At 34.6% G+C, this 19,942-nt stretch overlaps 1 protein-coding gene across 1 annotated transcript; it reads left to right on the plus strand.

Annotated features, from left to right (window-relative positions):
* Positions 1-1,759: 1,759 nt before the first annotated feature.
* Positions 1,760-16,982, plus strand: LOC135131986 (ubiquitin carboxyl-terminal hydrolase 16/45). Its single transcript, XM_064059884.1, has 4 exons — positions 1,760-2,896; positions 3,130-4,310; positions 4,362-4,560; positions 15,992-16,982. Exons 1-4 carry the CDS (start codon positions 2,420-2,422, stop codon positions 16,670-16,672), a joined length of 2,538 nt encoding a protein of 845 aa, XP_063915954.1. The 5' UTR covers positions 1,760-2,419; the 3' UTR covers positions 16,673-16,982.
* Positions 16,983-19,942: the final 2,960 nt, after the last annotated feature.

Genomic DNA, 19,942 nt, shown 5'->3' on the forward strand with positions numbered 1-19,942 from the left:
CAAGCAACAAAATAACGGATTTTGGTCCAAAGAAGGATGGAGCAGATTACATATTTGTTGACATGTCTTTTTAGAGTTTAAAAACGGTGGTATTAGAAAGTTTTTTAAAAAGGGTAACATTTAGATTCAGTTATTTGAAGACAAATCGTGAAAAATATTTTAGATTCGTAATCTGCGAAAAATTATCTATAAGCCAACTATTTTCCGTTGGATCAGATCGTCTTTTAACTGTTTCAGACAAAAAATTTTTGGAAATTACAAAAAAATGTCTTCAACTAATTTTCTGAAATAGTTGAAAAATAGTTGAAAATGTCAAAAGTGCGAAAATCAGTTTTATCTTATCAAATACTAGCCCCGCCCGCCCACCCTCTATTTTCTTGGAAGGTATGTGATTTCCCAAAATCAGTATTATCTTAGCAAGTACTATTTAATTATTGTTTAATCATTTATTTTGCCATTTCAATATACAATATAGTACTTGCTAAGATAATACTGATTTTGGCAAATCACATACCTTCCAAGAAACTAGAGGGCGGGTGGGCGGGGCTAGTACTTGCTAAGGTAAGACTAACGGTGGCAAATGACATATCCTACAAGGTAAGAGAGGGCGGGTGGGCGGGGCTAATATTTGCCAAGAAAAAAACTGATTTCAGTAAAAAACATCTCTAAGAAAATACAGGATGGCTGGGTGGGGCTAGTACTTGCTTAAATAAGGCAATTTTTGGCAAACGACATACTCTTTAAGAGAATGGAGGGTGAGTGGGTGGGCGGGACTAGTATTTCATAAGGTAAATTTGCGATTAGTATTCTATAAAACTAGAAACTCAATGTTTTTCTCTCAAATAAAGCCATTTGGAACGGTTTAAAATTTTTTGGAAATATTGGGAATTTTTGGACTCCTTTTCTCGCATTTCTCAGTTATTTGAAGAGAAATCGTGAAAAATATTTTAGATTCGTAATCTGCGAAAAATTATCTATTTATAAGCCAACTATTTTCCGCTGGATCAGATCGTCTTTTAACTGTTACAGACAAAAAATTTTTGGAAATTACAAAAAATGTCTTCAACTAATTTTCTGAAATAGTTGAAAAATAGTTGAAAATGTCAAAAGTGCGAAAATCAGTTTTATCTTATCAAATACTAGCCCCGCCCGCCCACCCTCTATTTTCTTGGAAGGTATGTGATTTGCCAAAATCAGTATTATCTTAGCAAGTACTATTTAATTATTGTTTAATCATTTATTTTGCCATTTCAATATACAATATAGTACTTGCTAAGATAATACTGATTTTGGCAAATCACATACCTTCCAAGAAACTAGAGGGCGGGTGGGCGGGGCTAGTACTTGCTAAGGTAAGACTAACGGTGGCAAATGACATATCCTACAAGGTAAGAGAGGGCGGGTGGGCGGGGCTAGTATTTGATCCAACGGAAAATAGTTGGCTTATAGATAATTTTTCGCAGATTACGAATCTAAAATATTTTTCACGATTTGTCTTCAAATAACTGAATCTAAATGTTACCCTTTTTAAAAAAAACTTTCTAATACCACCGTTTTTAAACTCCAAAAAGACATGTCAACAAATATGTAATCTGCTCCATCCTTCTTTGGACCAAAATCCATTATTTTGTTGCTTGGAACATAAATCAAGAGTTTGTGATATAATTATTCGAGCAACGGTGAAACCAGTTATTGATAATATTTGTTTGGAACAAACAGACTGGTTGAAGAAAATAACGATTTGTAACAAACCTACCAGCAGAAAAGTTTTAAAATTATGAATATGTACCTTCCTTTTTGTTAAATAATTTTCGTTTTGTAAAAATATATCTATCTTATTTCAAAACTAAATAGTAGGAGTAATATCATTAATGTTCTTGTGCCATTATCTACACTTTCAGAAAAACGTGATATTTTAAAACGTCATTTTGACAATTATTTGCCAACCAAGTTCATAATTGTACTCAACAGATGTCGTTGCCTGATTAACGATTTTGGAAACGTCAAAGAATCAACTTTTTATACGAATTGGGATGGCCATATGTATTAATACAGTTGGCCGTGGTCCGGTAGTCCTTTTTTGGTTTGGCGTGGTTGCAGTTCGTGCATTTCTGGGTACTTTTCCGCTCGTCACGCCGCCGCGGGTATTTCCTCGGCGGCCGCCGCCGTCATCTAGGGACTTTTCCTCCCCCCCAACTGTCACCCTCCATCGTAAAACCTTCTTGACAAGTGAAGTGTCATGTTATCGTCGTCGTGATTTTCTCCCGATTTCTCGCAATCTTCAATGAACTCTCAGTGAAGTCCGCGCCCAATATCGCCGCCGCCCCGCAATCTGCGCCCCCAGCGCGTCCCGCCGCCGCCTGCGCCTTCCCGCATGTGAAGGTTAAAACGTGTTAATGTGATTAGTTGAAGGGCAAGCATGAGCAAGAAGAAGCACCAAGGCGACCCCGCCGGGGACGAGTCGACGGAGTCCTGCGACGAGAACGACAACATGACCGAGTGCCGGCACGTGCGCCAGGCCGTGGACCTGCAGCGCGTCAAGAAGGCCCTGATCAAGTCGGGTCTGGCCAGCGACTGCGAGCTGTGCAAGCGGCTGCCCAAGCCCGAGGACATGGACACCGAGTTCGAGTTCGACCACTCGCTGTGGCTGTGTCTGCGGTGCGGCAACCAGGCCTGCGGCCGCTCGCGCAACAAGCACGCGCTCGAGCACTACAAGACCCCGCACTCGGACTCGCACGCGATCTGCGTGGACACGAGCACCTGGAGCGTGTGGTGTTATGACTGTGATGAGGTTGTCAATGTTACGTGTAAGAAGAAGCTGCTGGAAGCGGTGGAGTACCTGCAGAAGCAGGCCGAGAACAAGAACACTGTGATGGCCAAGCCGATGGAACAGCCTGTAAGTGGGGCCATGGGGCTTATCGCGGGGTTTCCTCCGCAGATTGCGCTTATCAGACAGGATAAAATTAGCACTTTTTCGATACGTCACATGACCTGGTATTTACTCACAAATCAGTGATGGTTTGTGGAGCGGAAACGAGGTGGCGCTGATGGTCGCGACGTCACCGATATTTTTTAAATAGTCACTCTCTCACTTTAACATTTAAATTGACTGAATTTTTTGTCCCCCAGGTGATGGACTTAGTCCCGATGTCTTCGAACATGCTCTTCGGGGGCATGTTCAACTTCACCGCCTCCAGCCTACCGCGCCCCCGCGGCCTCATGAACCTCGGCAACACCTGCTTCTTCAACTCGGTGGTCCAGTGCCTCGCCCAAACTCCCTACCTCCTCGACCTCCTCCGGGAAACGTCCGAACCAGGTCAATATTTTCGGTTGCCGGGGGGTAAGATCAACTCTCAGGACAACGACTCGCCGGTGGTGGAGCCACTGACTGGTCAGCTGGAAAAGTGGCGCCCGCTCACGTGCACTCTAGCCGAAACGATAACGGAGATCCAGAACGGGCGCCAGGAGGCGTACGTGCCGAGGATGCTTCTGGCGAAGCTGACCAATCGCATGCCTCAGTTCGGGGGCGGCGACCAGCACGACTCTCACGAGTTGTTGCGGCACTTGTTGGAGGCCGTGCGCGAGGAGGACTTACGAAGATACCAGTCGGTGATCCTCGACCGTCTGGGGCTCAACACGAAGACGGACCCCAGCACGGTCGAAGGCGAGAAGAAGAAAATCATCAAGTTTTATGGACAACAGGCGTCGGAGTTGTTGCTGCCGACCGAGCAAGTCTTCAGGGGGGTGCTGGTGAGCACGCTGCAATGTCAGGACTGCCAACACACCTCCCACCGGGACGAATTCTTCCTCGACCTCAGTCTACCCATCACCGAAAAACAACTGCCTCCAGTGCTGCGGCGAAAAGCCGAAGAAATCGACGACAACAAGCCGTCGAAGCACCAGATCAAGAAAGAGAAACGCGCGGAGAGGAAAAAAAACAAGAAGCAGAAATCCATCAGGAACATGAACGTGACGATAGGCCCCAACCCGGCGCCGTCGGGACTGGACGTCAACATGGACAAGTCGGACAGCGAGTCGGACGCAGACGTGGAGGACAACGTCGAAGCTTCCGAGGAGGTGCCGAAGGGGATGGAGTCGGGGTACAATTCGGACAAGGTCGACAACAGCAGCCCCGACTCGAACAACCGGGGGATTTCGCCGGAGATGCGAATCGACGACAGTGGAGTCCCGAGTCCGGCGATCGGGATGCTGAGCGCGTCGCACGGAACCCCCGACAACAGCCCGGCGTCCAGCGAGACGAACATCGACATGGGGAGCCCCCTAATCGGGCACTGCAGTCCCGAAGAGGAGTAAGTACTGGGGGATTTCGAGATTTGGGTTGGTAACGGGTGTTGTTTCAGCGCCAACGAGTACTTCGAGCGCCCCGAGTCGCGATTGGCTTTCGTCAACAACAAGAACGTCGATCTGAAAACGGGACTGTCGAAGTTGAGTTTGCTCAACGACGGGGACTCGACGAAGGTGAATTTGCTGTGCGACAAGATGGAGGACGACGACAGCTTCGAGGGGGCGTGCGGGGGCGAAGTCCCCAAGGACGAGAAGGTTGGTGGATTTCGGTCTAGGGAGCCATGACACTTTGTTTGACAGTTATTTGACCGCAAAGTCCCTAGATTTTGTCATGGCCCACCAAGATCTGCCCTGTCCATCTAAATCACGGTGGTGTTCGGCGACATTAGTAGGTCTTGACATAACTGTCAAGCGCTGATGATGCCAACATTATAACACTAAATTTCACCGATTGTTACTAACTAGATGTAAGTTACGGGGGAACGCTAGACGAGAGACAAGTTTGAATTGGGCGCCATTTGTTGCCTTAAACGCAACCAGCAATTCTTCTTTAAATCTACCTGACGCGCTGGGATAGTAATTTTAATATTCGAGATAATTATTATATTATTCAAACACAATTTAGACACTGTAGAGCAAACAAGGCTTATCAAGCCCATCTACTTATTAGTTTATTCGCCTAAATGTATTATTAATACCGTTTTCAAATTAGACCAAAATTGAAAAATCGAAAACTTAATAATTGAAAAATTGAAACATTTTAAATGAAAAAAATCGGTAAACCGAAAAATTGAAAAATTTATAAATCGAGAAATTAAACAATTTAAAAATCGAAACATCAAGGAAAACAAAAAATTAACGGAACATCTAGAACTTAAAAATTGAAAAATTAAAATACCTATCGAAAAATTGAAAAACCGAGAAATCGAAACATCAAAAAATGGAAAAATTGAAGAACCGAAACATTGCAAAATCTCTGAAAAACTGAAAAATGGAAGGAAAATTGAAAAATCGAAAAAGTGAAAAAATTCAAAACTGAAATCTTGAAAAACTGAAAAATGGAAAGAAAATTGAAGAATCGGAAAAGTGAAAAAATCCAAAACTGAAACATTGAAAAATCCAGAAATGGAAAAATTGAAAAATCACAATTGAAGAAAGAATTGAAAAATCAACAAATAGAGAAATGGGAAAATCAAAAAATCAGTTATTCGAAAAATTGAAAAATCGAAAAATTTAGAAACGTCAAAAATTGAAAACTGAAAAATAAAAAAAATTAAAAATCGTATCAAAAACTGAAAATTCAAAAAATCGAGATATTGAACAATCAAAAAATCAAAACATTGAAGGCCCAGTAAGTTGATAAATAGGAAAATTTAAAAAACAAAAATTTTAAAAATCCAAGAATTGAACAAAAAAAAAATCTAAGCCTGAAAACTCAGAATTTGATAAGATAAGACTGATTTTGGCGCTTTTGACATTTTCGACCATTTTTTCAACTATTCTCAAGTATAACAAAAAAACTTACAACTAGTGCTTTTTTTTAGTTTTTTCACATCCTAGATTCTGTTATTAGTTTCCACTCCCATTCGACAGAAGAACATAATTAGCCCCGCCCACCCACTCGGCCTTCTTTACACTGATTAATTTTATCCGATCTGAATAAAATCAATATTTTTATATTGAACAGATATAAAATTCGTCGTTAAAATCGGAAAAAAGGGAGTGGTCGGGGCTAAAACTTGTTAAAATAAGACTGACTTTCGCAAATGACATATCCTATAAGACACTAGAGGGTGGGTGGGCGGGGATAGACTTGATAAGATTAGACTCTTTTTGGCAAATAACATATCTTCCAAAAAATACAGGGCGGGTGGGTGGGGCGAGTACTTGCTGCAATAAGACTGATTTTGGCAAATGACATATACTGTAAGAAACTAGAGGGTGGGTGGGCGGGTCTAGTATTTGATAAGATAAGACTGATTTTGGCACTTCTGATATTTTCGATCAATTTTTAACTCTTTTTCGACAGTTTTGGCTTCGTTTCTTCGGAAATTTCTGCCGTCTTTCCAAAATCGCTGATTGAAATATAGCAGTTTTTACAGTTTCATCAAAATAGCTCGAAATAAAAATTTTGTAGCGCTTGTTTTATCTTGTCACCTCCTAAATTCTATTATTATTTTCCACTCCCACTTGACAGAAGTTTATAATTAGCCCCGCCCACCCACCCTGTCTGCTTTTCAGTGATTTATTTTATCAGATTTGAATGAAGATTAACAAAAAATTTTGAGATGCAAATCTCAACGTGCTAATTCGAAGAATATAAGAGTTTTTTGTTCCAGAGCAAGCTTTTTGAAATATTCGGTTTAAAAAAAATTTTTTTTTTATGATCCTGAAAATTGCCATTAGTGAGTTCGCGATTCTGCAAAGATTGTACTGAAAAATTAAGTTTTGAAAAAATGGCCTAAAAGTCCACAAAGAGTTCTGGGATATCGAGATGTCGATCCCAACGTGCTGATTTGAAAAATAATCCAGTTTTTATGGTTCTAGACAAAATTTTTTTAAAGATTCGGCTGCAACGTCAAATCTTTAAAAATTCGAAAATTTCCAACATTTCAATTGTATTTTAGTTTGCACTCTCACGCGACCGAAGAACATAATTAGCCCCGCCCACCAAAAAAATTTAAAAATCGTATCAAAAACTGAAAATTCAAAAAATCGAGGAATTGAACAATCAAAAAATCAAAACATTGAAATCCCAGTAAGTTGATAAATAGGAAAATTTAAAAAACAAAAATTTTAAAAATCGAAGAATTGAACAACAAAAAAAATCTAAGCCTGAAAACTCAGAAAATTGAATGATCGAGAACAAAAAATCTAAAATTTAAAAATTCGACAAATTGAAAAATCGTGCAACTGAAAAATCGAAAAGTCGAAATAGTGAGAAATCTAAAAGCCTAAAACTTTAAAAACTGAAAAATTAAAAAAAAACGAGAAAACAATATCAAAAATTTGAAAAATTGAAGAAACGAAATATTGCAAAATTCCAAAGCTGAAATATTGAAAAACCTAAAAATGGAAGGAAAATTAAAGAATCGAAACAGTGAAAAAATCCCAAACTGAAACATTGAAAAATTGAGAAATGGAAAAAGAGAAAATCAAAAAAATTAGTCTAAAGAGTTTAGACAGTACTTCCCTCGCTATCGGAAACGTGACGACTGCATGCCTATTATGTTTTTTTTTTTCACATTAGATTTCAAAGCATTCGGTTTTGTAGTTCCTGATTAAATCAATAAAATAAATTTGCGCATTCATTAAATTTTTTGAGTCACCCTGTATATCCGAATCCAAAAAATATGAATGGAATGATAAATTACAAGAAGAGACTCATCATATTTTGTAAATTTTAAATAGGATTATACGGCAAACTTTTGAGCTGACGTCATCAATTTTTTGGAGGGGATAAACAAATATATTTGGACTAAAAATTTATTATGCTCTTTATAACCTTAAAACATTTGCAAGATTTCAAAGCATTGGGTTCTGTAGTTCCTGATTAAATCAATAAAATAAATTTACGCATTCATTAATGTTTGGGGTCATCCTGTATATGCAAATCCAAAAAACATGAATGGAATGATAAATCGCAAGAAGAGACTCATCATATTTTATACAATTTAGGTAGGATTTATTCAGCAAAATTTTGAGGTGACGTCATCAATTTTTTAGAGGGGATAAGTAAATATATTGTGATTAAAACGGTCCTGGTTTAATAACAAAAAAATATTGTTCGTCTATAAAACAAGCTCGTCTTAGACAAAGTATTCATAAAAAAATATGTCGTAAAAAAATTTACGTACGCTGGTCCCGACTGCGATTATAGTTTAAATATTTTTTAGATAATCCTGTCATGGATGTAGAAACATTTGTGACAGCCAAAGAGGTTTTTTTGAGAAAATTATCTTTGAATTTAGACCAAATTGGGCGGGGCTAGTACTTGGTAAGATAAGACTGATTTTGGCAAATGACATATCCTCTGAGAAAATAGGGGGTGGGTGGGCGGGCCAAGTATTTGTTAAGATAGAACTGACTTTGCCCCTATTAATCTTGTAAAAACTTGTGAAATCTAAAGGTGTTAAATTGCAAATTTCCATATTAACGAGTTAAATTCCTAAATCTATCTGAAAAAGTTTTTACAAGTTTAATATGGGCAAAATCCGTCTTATCTTAGCAAGTGCTAGCCCCGCCCACCCGCCCTCTATTTTCTTAGAGAGTATGTCATTTGCCAAAATACGTTTTACCTTTGGAAGTACTAGCTCCACGTATCCGCCCTCTATTTTCCCAGAGAGTATGGCATTTGCCAAAATCAGTTCTATCTTAGCAAGTACTAGCCCCGCCCACCCGCCCTCTATTTTCTCAGAAGGTATAGCGTTTGCCAAAATCGGTCTTATCTGAGCAAGCGCTAGCCGCGCCCACCCGCCCCTATTTTCTCACAGGATAGCTCTCTAGGACAGTTCTAACAAGTACTACCCTCTGAGAAAATAAAGGGCAGGTGGGTGGGGTTAGTACTTGCCAACATAAGTCTTATTTTGGCAAATAATATGTCCCCTGAGAAAATAGGGGCGGGTGGGCGGGGCTAGTATTTGGTAAGATAAGACTGATTTTGGCAGATGACATATCTTCTAAGAGAATAGGGCTGGGTGGGCGGGGCTAGTACTTGGCAAGATAAGACTGATTTTGGCAAATGACATATCCTCTGAGAAAATAGGGGGAGGGCGGGCGGGCCAAGTATTTGTTAAGATAAAACTGACTTTGCCTCTATTAATCTGGTAAAAACTTGTGAAATTTAAAGGCCTTAAATTGCAATTTTCCATATTAACGAGTTAAATTCCTAAATCAACCCAAAATGTACAATATATGATGAGTTTATACTTGTGATTTATTTTTAATATATAATTAGTATTTTTTTAATTTGCTTATACATATCTCTCAGAAAAATTAATAACTGTATTAAAAAATAAATATCAAATCAGATTTAGGAATTTATCTCGTTACTATGGAAATATGCAATTTAACACTTTTAAATTTAACAAGTTTTTACAAGTTTAATAGGGGCAAAATCAATCCTATCTTAGTAAGTACTAGCCCCGCCCACCCGCCCTCTATTTTTCAGAGGATATATCATTTACCAAAATCAGTCTTATCTTAGCAAGTACTAGCCCCGCCCAACTACCCTGTATTTTCTCAGAGGATATGGCGTTTGCCAAAATCAGTCTTGTCTGAGCAAGTGCTAGCCCATAGACAATAGGCAACAGGCACATTTGGGCAAAAGAAAGAGAAATTAGGGTTACGGCTTCAAATTTTGGACGTATTTACAAACTTAGACCGACTACAACAACAGCTAAAACTGTGGAGTCTCTGTTGTACAGTACATTTAGAGGTAACAGTTATACATACTATAGACAGCAAAGTGAGGAAAAAGCTGTCAAGTGTTTTGAAATAAATAAAAATATAAAAACTGAACGGTGTGGCTTGTTTATTTCAAAACAACTTCCTTACTTGGCTGCTAGTCCAGACAGGGTTCTAGAGGATAGGAGTTCATTAGTCGAAATTAAGTGCCCTTCAAAATCGCAAGATTGTCTCCCGAAGAAGCGGTTAGAAAAAAAATAATCAAATTTTGTACATTGACAGACAGAGAATTGAAACTAAAAAAAAATCATGATTACTACTTTCAAGTCCAGGGACAAATGCTTGTTACGGGTATTTCACAAGTTTATTTTGTTGTATGGACACCCAATGGAATAAATATAGAAAAAATTTATAAAGACGAAGAAATATATGTAAAAAGATGGCAGATAAACTTGGCAGATTTTGCTTTGGCGCATTATTGCCCGAAATAATTGATTCAAGAAGAAAGAGGAACCTGCCTTTGCGAGAGATTTTTTTTAAATAAATAAAATTTGTTTCTATTTTTTTTATGTATTTTAATAATTTATTAGGAGTACATTTTTCATCACCAAGACTAGCATATTTTTATTATAAATATATTTTGAAAATGATCTCTCGGCAAATGAAAACATATACGAGCACTTTTTTCGAGTAAACAATGAAGGGAGAAGTTACTGGGCGTAGGGCTTTTTTAAAACACCTCCTTTTTGGGATAAGTAGTAGATACACTTAGCTACTTATACGTGTTAAACAAAAGCTGTATTTTATATATTTTTTATTATTATTATAAATATGTTTATTAGTTTTATTAATTAAGAAAGCAAAGTATATATTAACAATAATATTACAATGAATTTTTAGTAATCATGTGTATTGAATTCAGGATCCTGAGTGGAGTAAAAATATTATAGTTCCCCAGTTTTAATTCGGTTTTATGATAGTACCTCATTGCGTAAAAGTTAATTTTCGTAACAATAGATTACTACGGCAGGTCCTGGCGGCTTGTTATAAAACTGAGTTCCTTGCCATAAATTAGAAAAATCAGCCGAGAACTCTAACAATCAGCTTATGGTAAAGCAGGCGATAAGGGTTTTACCTGGAAAGTCGCTTCCGTAAATTTTAGTGGCGCTCCTATCGACAAAGCACTGAACTAACTGCTCAAATTCTGTCGAATTGATACCCATTTTTTTCAATAATTGTTAGTTTTTGTTAAAAACTCTGCTAACCAATAGATCATTAATTTTCCTCTGATATTCCTGCTAAAATTATTCGACGTATTTTGCATTAATTTGTGGTATATTTTGATTTTAATAAACACATTATTATTTTAACAAATTGTACCACTAACAAACATTTAATGACTCTGCGCCCTGTAAAAAGTGATGTTTTATCCATGTGCGAATTTTCAAGCGATTCTATGATGGTTATGACTCAAAAAACTTGAAAAGAAAACATAAACTTTTCATTTTGCCTTTTTGTTTTAATATGTGTAGACTTCTTATCACAACATGTAACTTACAACATATTTAAAATGGAAAATTTGTATAAGGAAATATCGATTGAGAAGTTGAAAAATCGAGAAATTTGGAGATTTAAAAATATCAAACTGAAAAATGAAAAAAAAAATGCAAATTACAAAATTGAAAAATTACAAAACTAAAACTGGAAAATCAAAAAAATGAAATATTGAAAATCGAAATTTTGAAAACTTAAATATCAAGAAATTGCAAAATTACAAAATTGGATTATTGTAAAATCGAGTAATTACAAAATTAAAAATCGAAAAATGGGAAATTATGAAATTGAAAAAATAAAAAAAAAATGGAAAATCTAAACAATGAAATTCGAATAATAAAAAAAATATAAAATTAATTACCAAATTGAAAAATTGCATAATTGTGAACTCGTAAATTTATTAACATGTAAAAATTAAAAATTGCAACATTATTAAATTTAAAAAATGAACAATTTAAAAATGAAAAATCGAGAAATTGAAAAAATATTAAACTGAAAAATCAAACAAATTGTAAAATTACGAAATTGAAAAATAGCACAGTTTTAAAATTCAAAAATTGAAAAATCGAACAATTGTAAAATAGATTAATTACAAAATTTAAAAATCGAAAAAATAAAAAAAAATGAATTTGACAAATCAAAAAATTATAAAATTTAAACAATGAAGTTCGGATATCTTTAAAAACGGAAAATCAAATTTAATTTTAATTTTTCAAGTTTTTGGGTTTTCAGTTTAATTATTTTATAAAATTTCCGTTTATAGAGGTATCCGAATTTCATTGTCTCGATTTTCTAATTTTTGATTTTTAATATTTGAAAATTTCAATTTCCAATTTTCCAAGTTTTTGATTTTTTTTTTTTCAGTGTTGTAATTTTTCTATTTTACGATTGTTTGATTTTTCTATTTTTCCATTTTAAAACTGTACGAATTTTCAGTTTTATATTTTTACAACTCATCGCTTTCTCAATTGTCCATTTTTTAATGAATCAGTTTTTCAAAATTTCTAATTCCTTGATTTTTCAATCGTTCGTTTTGAATTTAATAGTTTGCAATTTTTCGTCTTTATACTTTGATAAATTTTCCAGTTTACACTCATCAATTTTTTTATTTTTCTAATTTTACAACTTTTCAATTTCTTGATTTTTAATTATTCCAAATTTCAATTTTAATATTTCAGTTTTTTAATTTTTCCGCTTAATTCAATTATGCGGTTTTTAATTACTCAATCATTCAATTCTTGTTTTCTCAATTTTTCGAAATTCATGGTTTCGATTTTCCAATTTTTTGATTTTTAATTTTTCAAAATTTTGATTTTCAATTTTTCAAGTTTTTGATTTTCATTTTCACAATTTGGAAATGTTTCGATTTTTAAATTTAGTTTTAGATTTTTAATTTTGCAGTTCTGTAATTTTGCAATTTTTTGATTTGCCAGTTTTATATTTTTACATTTTTCGATTTCTGAATTGTCCGATTTTTAATGAATCATTTTTTCAATTACTCGATTATTGTTTGATTTTTTTTTTAGCCAAAATTTCAATGTTAATTTTACACGTTTTCGATTTTTCATTTTCACAGTTTTTCCCAATTTTTCGATTTTTAAATTTTTATTTTTCCAAATTTTCAATTTTGTCATGTTGCACTTTTTTTGTTTTTCAGTTTTAATGTTTTACAACTTTTTCAATTTTCCGATATTTCAGTTTTGGGATTTTTCAGTCATTTTGATTCTTCAAATTCTCGACTTTTCAATTTTCCCATTTCTCGATTTTTACTTTTTCGATATTTCTAACTATGTATTTTGGGATTTTTCAATTTTTTGATTTCTCAATTTTTTGATATGTCGATTTTTCGATTTTTCACTGTTGTAATTTTTCTTTTTACTTCCCGAGCGTAAGCAAAGGAAGTATTGTAATCGAGTCCGTCGGCCGACTCTCTACTTTTACGTTTTCTCCATCTTTCATGACCCCTAGAAGACGAAGAAATAGGTCTCCCATTTCCGTCTGTCTGTCCGTCCGTCTGTCCGTCTGCCGTCCCGGATTTTTATTAGACAGATAATCTCCGAAAGTACTCGACCGATTGTTGTGAAATTTTGTATTTATATTAAGAATATCATGTAGATGGTAAAACGCTAACCAAAATTTGTCTAATCATCCCCACCACTAATGCGATGACGTCACTTCAAAATTGTACATAGTAAATGGGTTTTCAATTGTATAAAGTAACATAGTCCTACACATGTAGTTTACAACTCTGAATCGACTTTTCACCCGAAACGTCCAGATTTTTGGAAAAAAAATCAAAATTATAAAACAACATTTTGAAATTTAATTTTTAATCTCCTAACCAGAATGCTTTGAAATGTTGCAGATGTTTTAAGGCTATAAAGAGCATCATAAATCTGTAGTCAAAAAATATTTGCTTATCCCCTCCAAAAACTTGATGACGTCAGCTCAAAAGTTTGTGGAATAAATCATATCTAAAATGTACAAAATATGATGAGTCTGTACTTGTGATCTATCACTCACTTCATATTTTTTGGATTTGCATATACAGGGTGACTCAAAAAAATTAATGAATGCGTAAATATATTTTATTGATTTAATCAGGAACTACAAAACCGAATGCTCTGAAATCTTGCAGATGTTTTAAGGTCATAAAGAGCATAATAAATGTTTAGTCAAAATATATTTGCTTATCCCCTCCAAAAACTTGATGACGTCAGCTCGAAAGTTTGCCGAATAAATCATATCTAAAATGTACAAAATATGATGAGTCTGTACTTGTGATCTATCACTCCATTCATATTTTTTGGATTTGCATATACAGGGTGACTCAAAAAAATTAATGAATGCGTAAATATATTTTATTGATTTAATCAGGAACTACAAAACCGAATGCTCTGAAATCTTGCAGATGTTTTAAGGTCATAAAGAGCATAATAAATGTTTAGTCAAAATATATTTGCTTATCCCCTCCAAAAACTTGATGACGTCAGCTCGAAAATTTTCCGAATAAATCATATCTAAAATGTACAAAATATGATCAGTCTGTACTTGTGATCTATCACTCCATTCATATTTTTTGGATTTGCATATACAGGGTGATTCAAGAAAATAAATGAAAGCGTAAATTTATTTTACTGATTTACTCAGGAACTACAAAACCGAATGCTTCGAAATCTTGAAGATATTTTAAAATTATCATAAGCATGGTAAATTTTTGATCAAAACGTATTTGGTGGTCCCCCCTAAAAAATTTATGACGTCACCACAAAATTTTGCTGAATAAATCCTATCTAAAATGTACAAAATATGGTGAGTCTCTTCTTGTGATTTATCATTCCATTCAAATTTTTTCGATTTGCATATACAGGGTGACTCAAAAAATTAATGAATGCGTAAATTTATTTTATTGATTTAATCAGAAACTACAAAACCGAATGCTTTGAAATCTTGCAGATGTTTTAAGGTTATAAAGAGCATAATAAATTTTTAGTCAAAATATATTTGGTTATCTTCTACAAAAACCTGATGACGTCAGCTCAAAAGTTTGCCGAATAAATCGTATCTAAAATGTACAAAATATGATGAGTCTGTACTTGTGATTTATCATTCCATTCATATTTTTGGATTTGCATATGCAGGGTGACTCAAAAAAATTAATGAAGGCGTGAATTTATTTTATCGATTTAATCAGGAATTACAAAACCGAATGCTTTGAAATCTTGGGAATATTTTAAAGTTATTATAAGCATGGTAAACTTTTATTCAAAATGTATTTGTTCATCCCTCCTAAAAAAATTGATGACGTCACCCTTAAATTTTGCTGAATAAATCCTATCTAAAATGCAAAAAATATGATGAGTTTGTACTTGTGATTTATCATTCCATTCATATTTTTTAGATTTTGTTAAGAGGTGCTTCAAAAAAATTAATGAAGTCAATTTATTTTGATTAAATTAAAGGCAACACTTATTATTAGTATTACACCCCAACCAACCCAATTTGGTAGACACAAAATTTGTTAAAGGAAAAACTCGGTTGAAACATAAGGGTAGCACGCTTATTTAGATCGACTTTAACATTACAGACCTGCATTTGTTTTATGCGTTCCGCGAATGTGAAATAGACATGTTTATAATCAACCAGTTGTGAATTTCACCGTCAAGAATTAAAATAAAACCCAATGTTTTATATAATAAGCGGAAGTCGAAGCAATAAAATCGATGGTCGTTTTGTTTACAGTTTCTCTGTTTGACTCTCACGTATGCTGTTACGCCTGTCATCTTAAATTAAGAATGTTTATACATACACGATTTTCAGTTGCCTCTGATACGTAGGTATACATGAGTAAATTGTTTCGTTATTTTATTGATTATTACAAATCAATATTCAAAACGACCCAATTCATTTTCCCGAAAATTTGAGAATATAATAATTTTATTCTTACTATTACACTACATCTATCCCAACTGATATACGTGTCCTTGCAAAAATGTTGATGACGTCATCGCATTTTTTTTTAAATTCCCACTACAAAAATGTAATGAGAAAAAAAACACAATAGGCATGCAGTCGTCAAGTTTCCGACAGCGAGGGAAGTACTGTCTAAACTCTTTAGACCAATTTTTTCATACAAAAAACGAAAAAAATGTTATACCTCGTCTAGCGAGTCCCCTTACTCATAAATTGCTGATGAATTGATTAATTAAATGAGTATCGTCTTCAGATGGACGAAGACGACGAGGACGTCGACCTGTGGACGAACACCATCTCGGCGCGCTACCAGTGCGAAGAGGGCGAATATTCCGTGCAGTCGTGCCTCAACCAGTTCACCGCCTGCGAGCTCATGACCGGCAACAACAAGGTCAGCTGCGAGTTGTGTACCAAGCGTCACGGCGGCGCCGACAAGAAGACCGTCTACACGAACGCGACGAAGCAGCTGCTCATCTACAACCCGCCCGCCGTGCTCATCCTGCACCTGAAGCGCTTCCAGGTGTACCGCTTCCGGTCGGCGAAGGTGCCCAAGTTCGTCAAGTTCCCGACGCTGCTGGACTTGGCGCCGTTCTGCTCGAAGCGCTCGCAGAACTTGCCGACGTTCGAGGCCGGGCAAACCAAGGTGCTGTACTCGTTGTACGGGGTGGTGGAGCACAGCGGCTCGATCCACGGGGGCCACTACGTGGCCTACGTCAAGGTGCGGCCCAAGCTCGAGGAGAACAGCTACCGGTGGCAGTTCCTGCCCAAGAACCAGAAGAGCGACAAGGCGCAAGCGCCCAAGGGGGCGCAAGGCGAGCCGGAGGCGCCCGCCGGCAAGTGGTACTACATCAGCGACTCGCACGTGTCGGAGGCGAGCGAGACGCGGGTCTTGAGTGCTCAGGCTTATCTGCTGTTCTACGAGCGGATCTTGTAAGCGGCTTTTTATTTATTTTAAGGCGGTTATTTATATTTTGATGGGTTTGTGGTGGATTTTATTGTACATTTGGACGTTTTATCCGAGGGATGCAAATTCAAGTCAGCCAAAATGATAGACGACGCTTCGCTAGTTGTGACCGGTCTTTATATGACACTTTAGGTTATGTTCAGTTTTCGGGTTCTTACTTATCTAATGTCTTATGTACACTGTAAACTTTGATCTGTGCATATTAGTGTAATATTATTTTTTTTAAGTGATTTTTTCTTCGAATGTATTCTGCAGATTCAATAAAATATAATGGAAACGACTTTTTTTGACATGGAATTTACATCACGCATCAGTGTGTTGGATTTTGCAATTAAGCTCCGCCCCCTTGGCTAGCGACGAATAAAAAAGTCGTCAGAATTCAGACAGAGCGAGTGGGTGGGGCTTATATTTTGCCTTGTTTTCTTAATATACATGGCCATCTTCACAACAAGAAACTTACGACATGGTTATAGTTTGGTGCAAAACGAAAGGGGCCATCACGTGATCTGCGCATGTCAATTTATTGCGGTCGAGTCCATTCTTCGTTCGAAGGGGAGAACGTCTTTGCAGTGGCGTGCACCCAAACTCACAATATATTATTTGTGCCACATTTAATAAATAATAGTAACAGTTTTAAGAATTATTATACAATTTAGATTTTCTTTAATATTTGAAATTCCGTAACCTTATGCAGCAATCGTTGCGCCACTGTAAAATGGTACATTTTGTCAACGAAATATGGATTTTGCAATTATGGGGCGGATTTTAAATATGTTGTAAGTTTCATGTTTTGAAAAGAAGTGTACACATATTAAAACAAAAAGGCAAAATGAAAGCCCGCCCACCCACCCTGTCTCAATTGTGATGATTTTTTTTATTCGCCAAGAACCAAGAGGGCGGAGCTTAACTGCAAATACTTATTTCTTTACAAGAAATTAAAAACATGGTTTTCAGCATCGTGTTTTCAAAGAATACTACGTACATTAAGAAAAAAGGGGCAAAATATAAACCCCGCCCACCCACCCCATCGCAATTGTGATGATTTTTTTTTATTCTTAGAACACGATGCTCAGAAACATGTTTTTAATTTCTCGTTTACAAATAAGGATTTTGCAGTTAAACTCCTCCCCCGTGGCTCACGACGATTAAAAAAAAATAATCACAATTGAGACAGGGTGGGTGGGCGGGGCTACATTTTGCCCTGTTTTCTTAATGTGTGCCAGTCATCTTTTCACAAAACTGAAATATCGGAAAATTGCGAAAGTTGTAAAACATTAAAACTGAAAAACAAAAAATTGCAAAATTACAAAATTGAAAATTTGGAAAAATAAAAATTTAAAAATCGAAAAATGGGAAAAATTATGAAAATGAAAAATCAAAACGTGTAAAATTAATATTGAAATTTTGAATAAAAAAAAATCAAAAAATAATCGAGAAATTGGAAAATCTGACGTGTAATTAAAAAAATTATTAACTAAAAATCGGACAATTGAGAAATTGAGAAATCGGAAAATTGAAAAATCCCAAAATATGAAGTTAAAAATATCGAAAAAGTGAAAATCGGGAAATGGAAAAACTGAAAAATCGAGAAATTGAATCAAAATTACTAAAAAATCCCAAAACTGAAATATCGGAAAATTGCGAAAGTTGTAAAACATTAAAACTGAAAAACAAAAAATTGCAAAATTACAAAATTGAAAATTTGGAAAAATAAAAATTTAAAAATCGAAAAATTGGGAAAAATGAAAATGAAAAATCGAAAACGCGTAAAATTAACATTGAAATTTTGAATTAAAAAAAAAATAAAAAAATAATCCAGAAATTGGAAAATCTGGCAAAAATTGACAATTGAGAAATCGAAAAATGTAAAAATATAAAACTGACATCAAAAAATTGTAAAATTACAGAACTTGGATAGTTGTAAAATTGAAAATCGAATAATTTTAAAACGGAAAAATTGAAAAACTAGACACATAGTAAGATGTAAAATCGAAAAATACTAAATTTAAAAATCGAAATATTGCCAAATTGTGAAAATGACAATCAAAATCTTGAAAAATTGAAAATCAAAATTTTGAAAAATTCAAAATCAAAAAATTGAAAGATCGAAACTAGGAATTTCGAAAAAGTGAAAAAACAAGAATTGAATGATTGAGTAATTAAAAACCGCATAGTTGTAAAATTGGAAAGTTGAAAAATCATAAAAGTGGAAAATCGCAAATTGTAAAAGAATTAAACGGAAAAATAAAAAATTTGGAATAATTAAAAATCAAGAAACTGAAAACTTGTAAAATTACAAAATTAAAAAATTTGATCATTGTAAACTGGAAAATTTATCAAAGTATAAAGACGAAAAATTGCAAACTATTAAATTCAAAACGAACGATTGAAAAATCGAGGAATTGGAAATTGTGATAAGTGAAAAATCAAATTTTGAAAAACTGATTCATTAAAAATGAACAATTGAAAAAGTGATGATTTGTAAAAATATAAAAGAAAATTCGTACAGTTTTAAAATGGAAAAATTGAAAAATCAGACAATTGTAAATAGAAAAATTACAACAGTGAAAAATCGAAAAATCGACATATCAAAAAATTGAGAAATCAAAAAATTGAAAAATCCCAAAATAGTTAGAAATATCGAAAAAGTAAAAATCGAGAAATGCGAAATTTGAAAAGTCGAGAATTTGAAGAATCAAAATGACTGAAAAATCCCAAAACTGAAATATCGGAAAATTGAAAAAGTTGTAAAACATTAAAACTGAAAAACAAAAAAAGTGCAAAATGACAAAATTGAAAATTTGGAAAAATAAAAATTTAAAAATCGAAAAATTGGGAAAAATTGTGAAAATGAAAAATCGAAAACGTGTAGAATTAACATTGAAATTTTGACTAAAAAAAATCAAACAATAATCGAGTAATTGAAAAAATTATTCATTAAAAATCGGACAATTCAGAAATCTAAAAATGTAAAAATATAAAACTGGCAAATCAAAAAATTCCAAAATTACAGAACTGCAAAATTGGATAATTGTAAAATTGAAAATCGAATAATTTTAAAACGGATAAATTGAAAAACCAGACACATAGTAAGATGTAAAATCGAAAAATACTAAATTTAAAAATCGAAACATTTCCAAATTGTGAAAATGAAAATCAAAAACTTGAAAAATTGAAAATCAAAATTTTGGAAAATTAAAAATCAAAAAATTGAAAAAGCGAAACCATGAATTTCGAAAA

The sequence above is a fragment of the Zophobas morio genome, unplaced genomic scaffold, assembly GCF_036711695.1.
Source record: "Zophobas morio isolate AGI-343-1 ecotype UQ-CSIRO unplaced genomic scaffold, CSIRO_AGI_Zmor_V1 ptg000021l, whole genome shotgun sequence".
In the NCBI taxonomy this organism is placed as follows: domain Eukaryota; kingdom Metazoa; phylum Arthropoda; class Insecta; order Coleoptera; family Tenebrionidae; genus Zophobas; species Zophobas morio.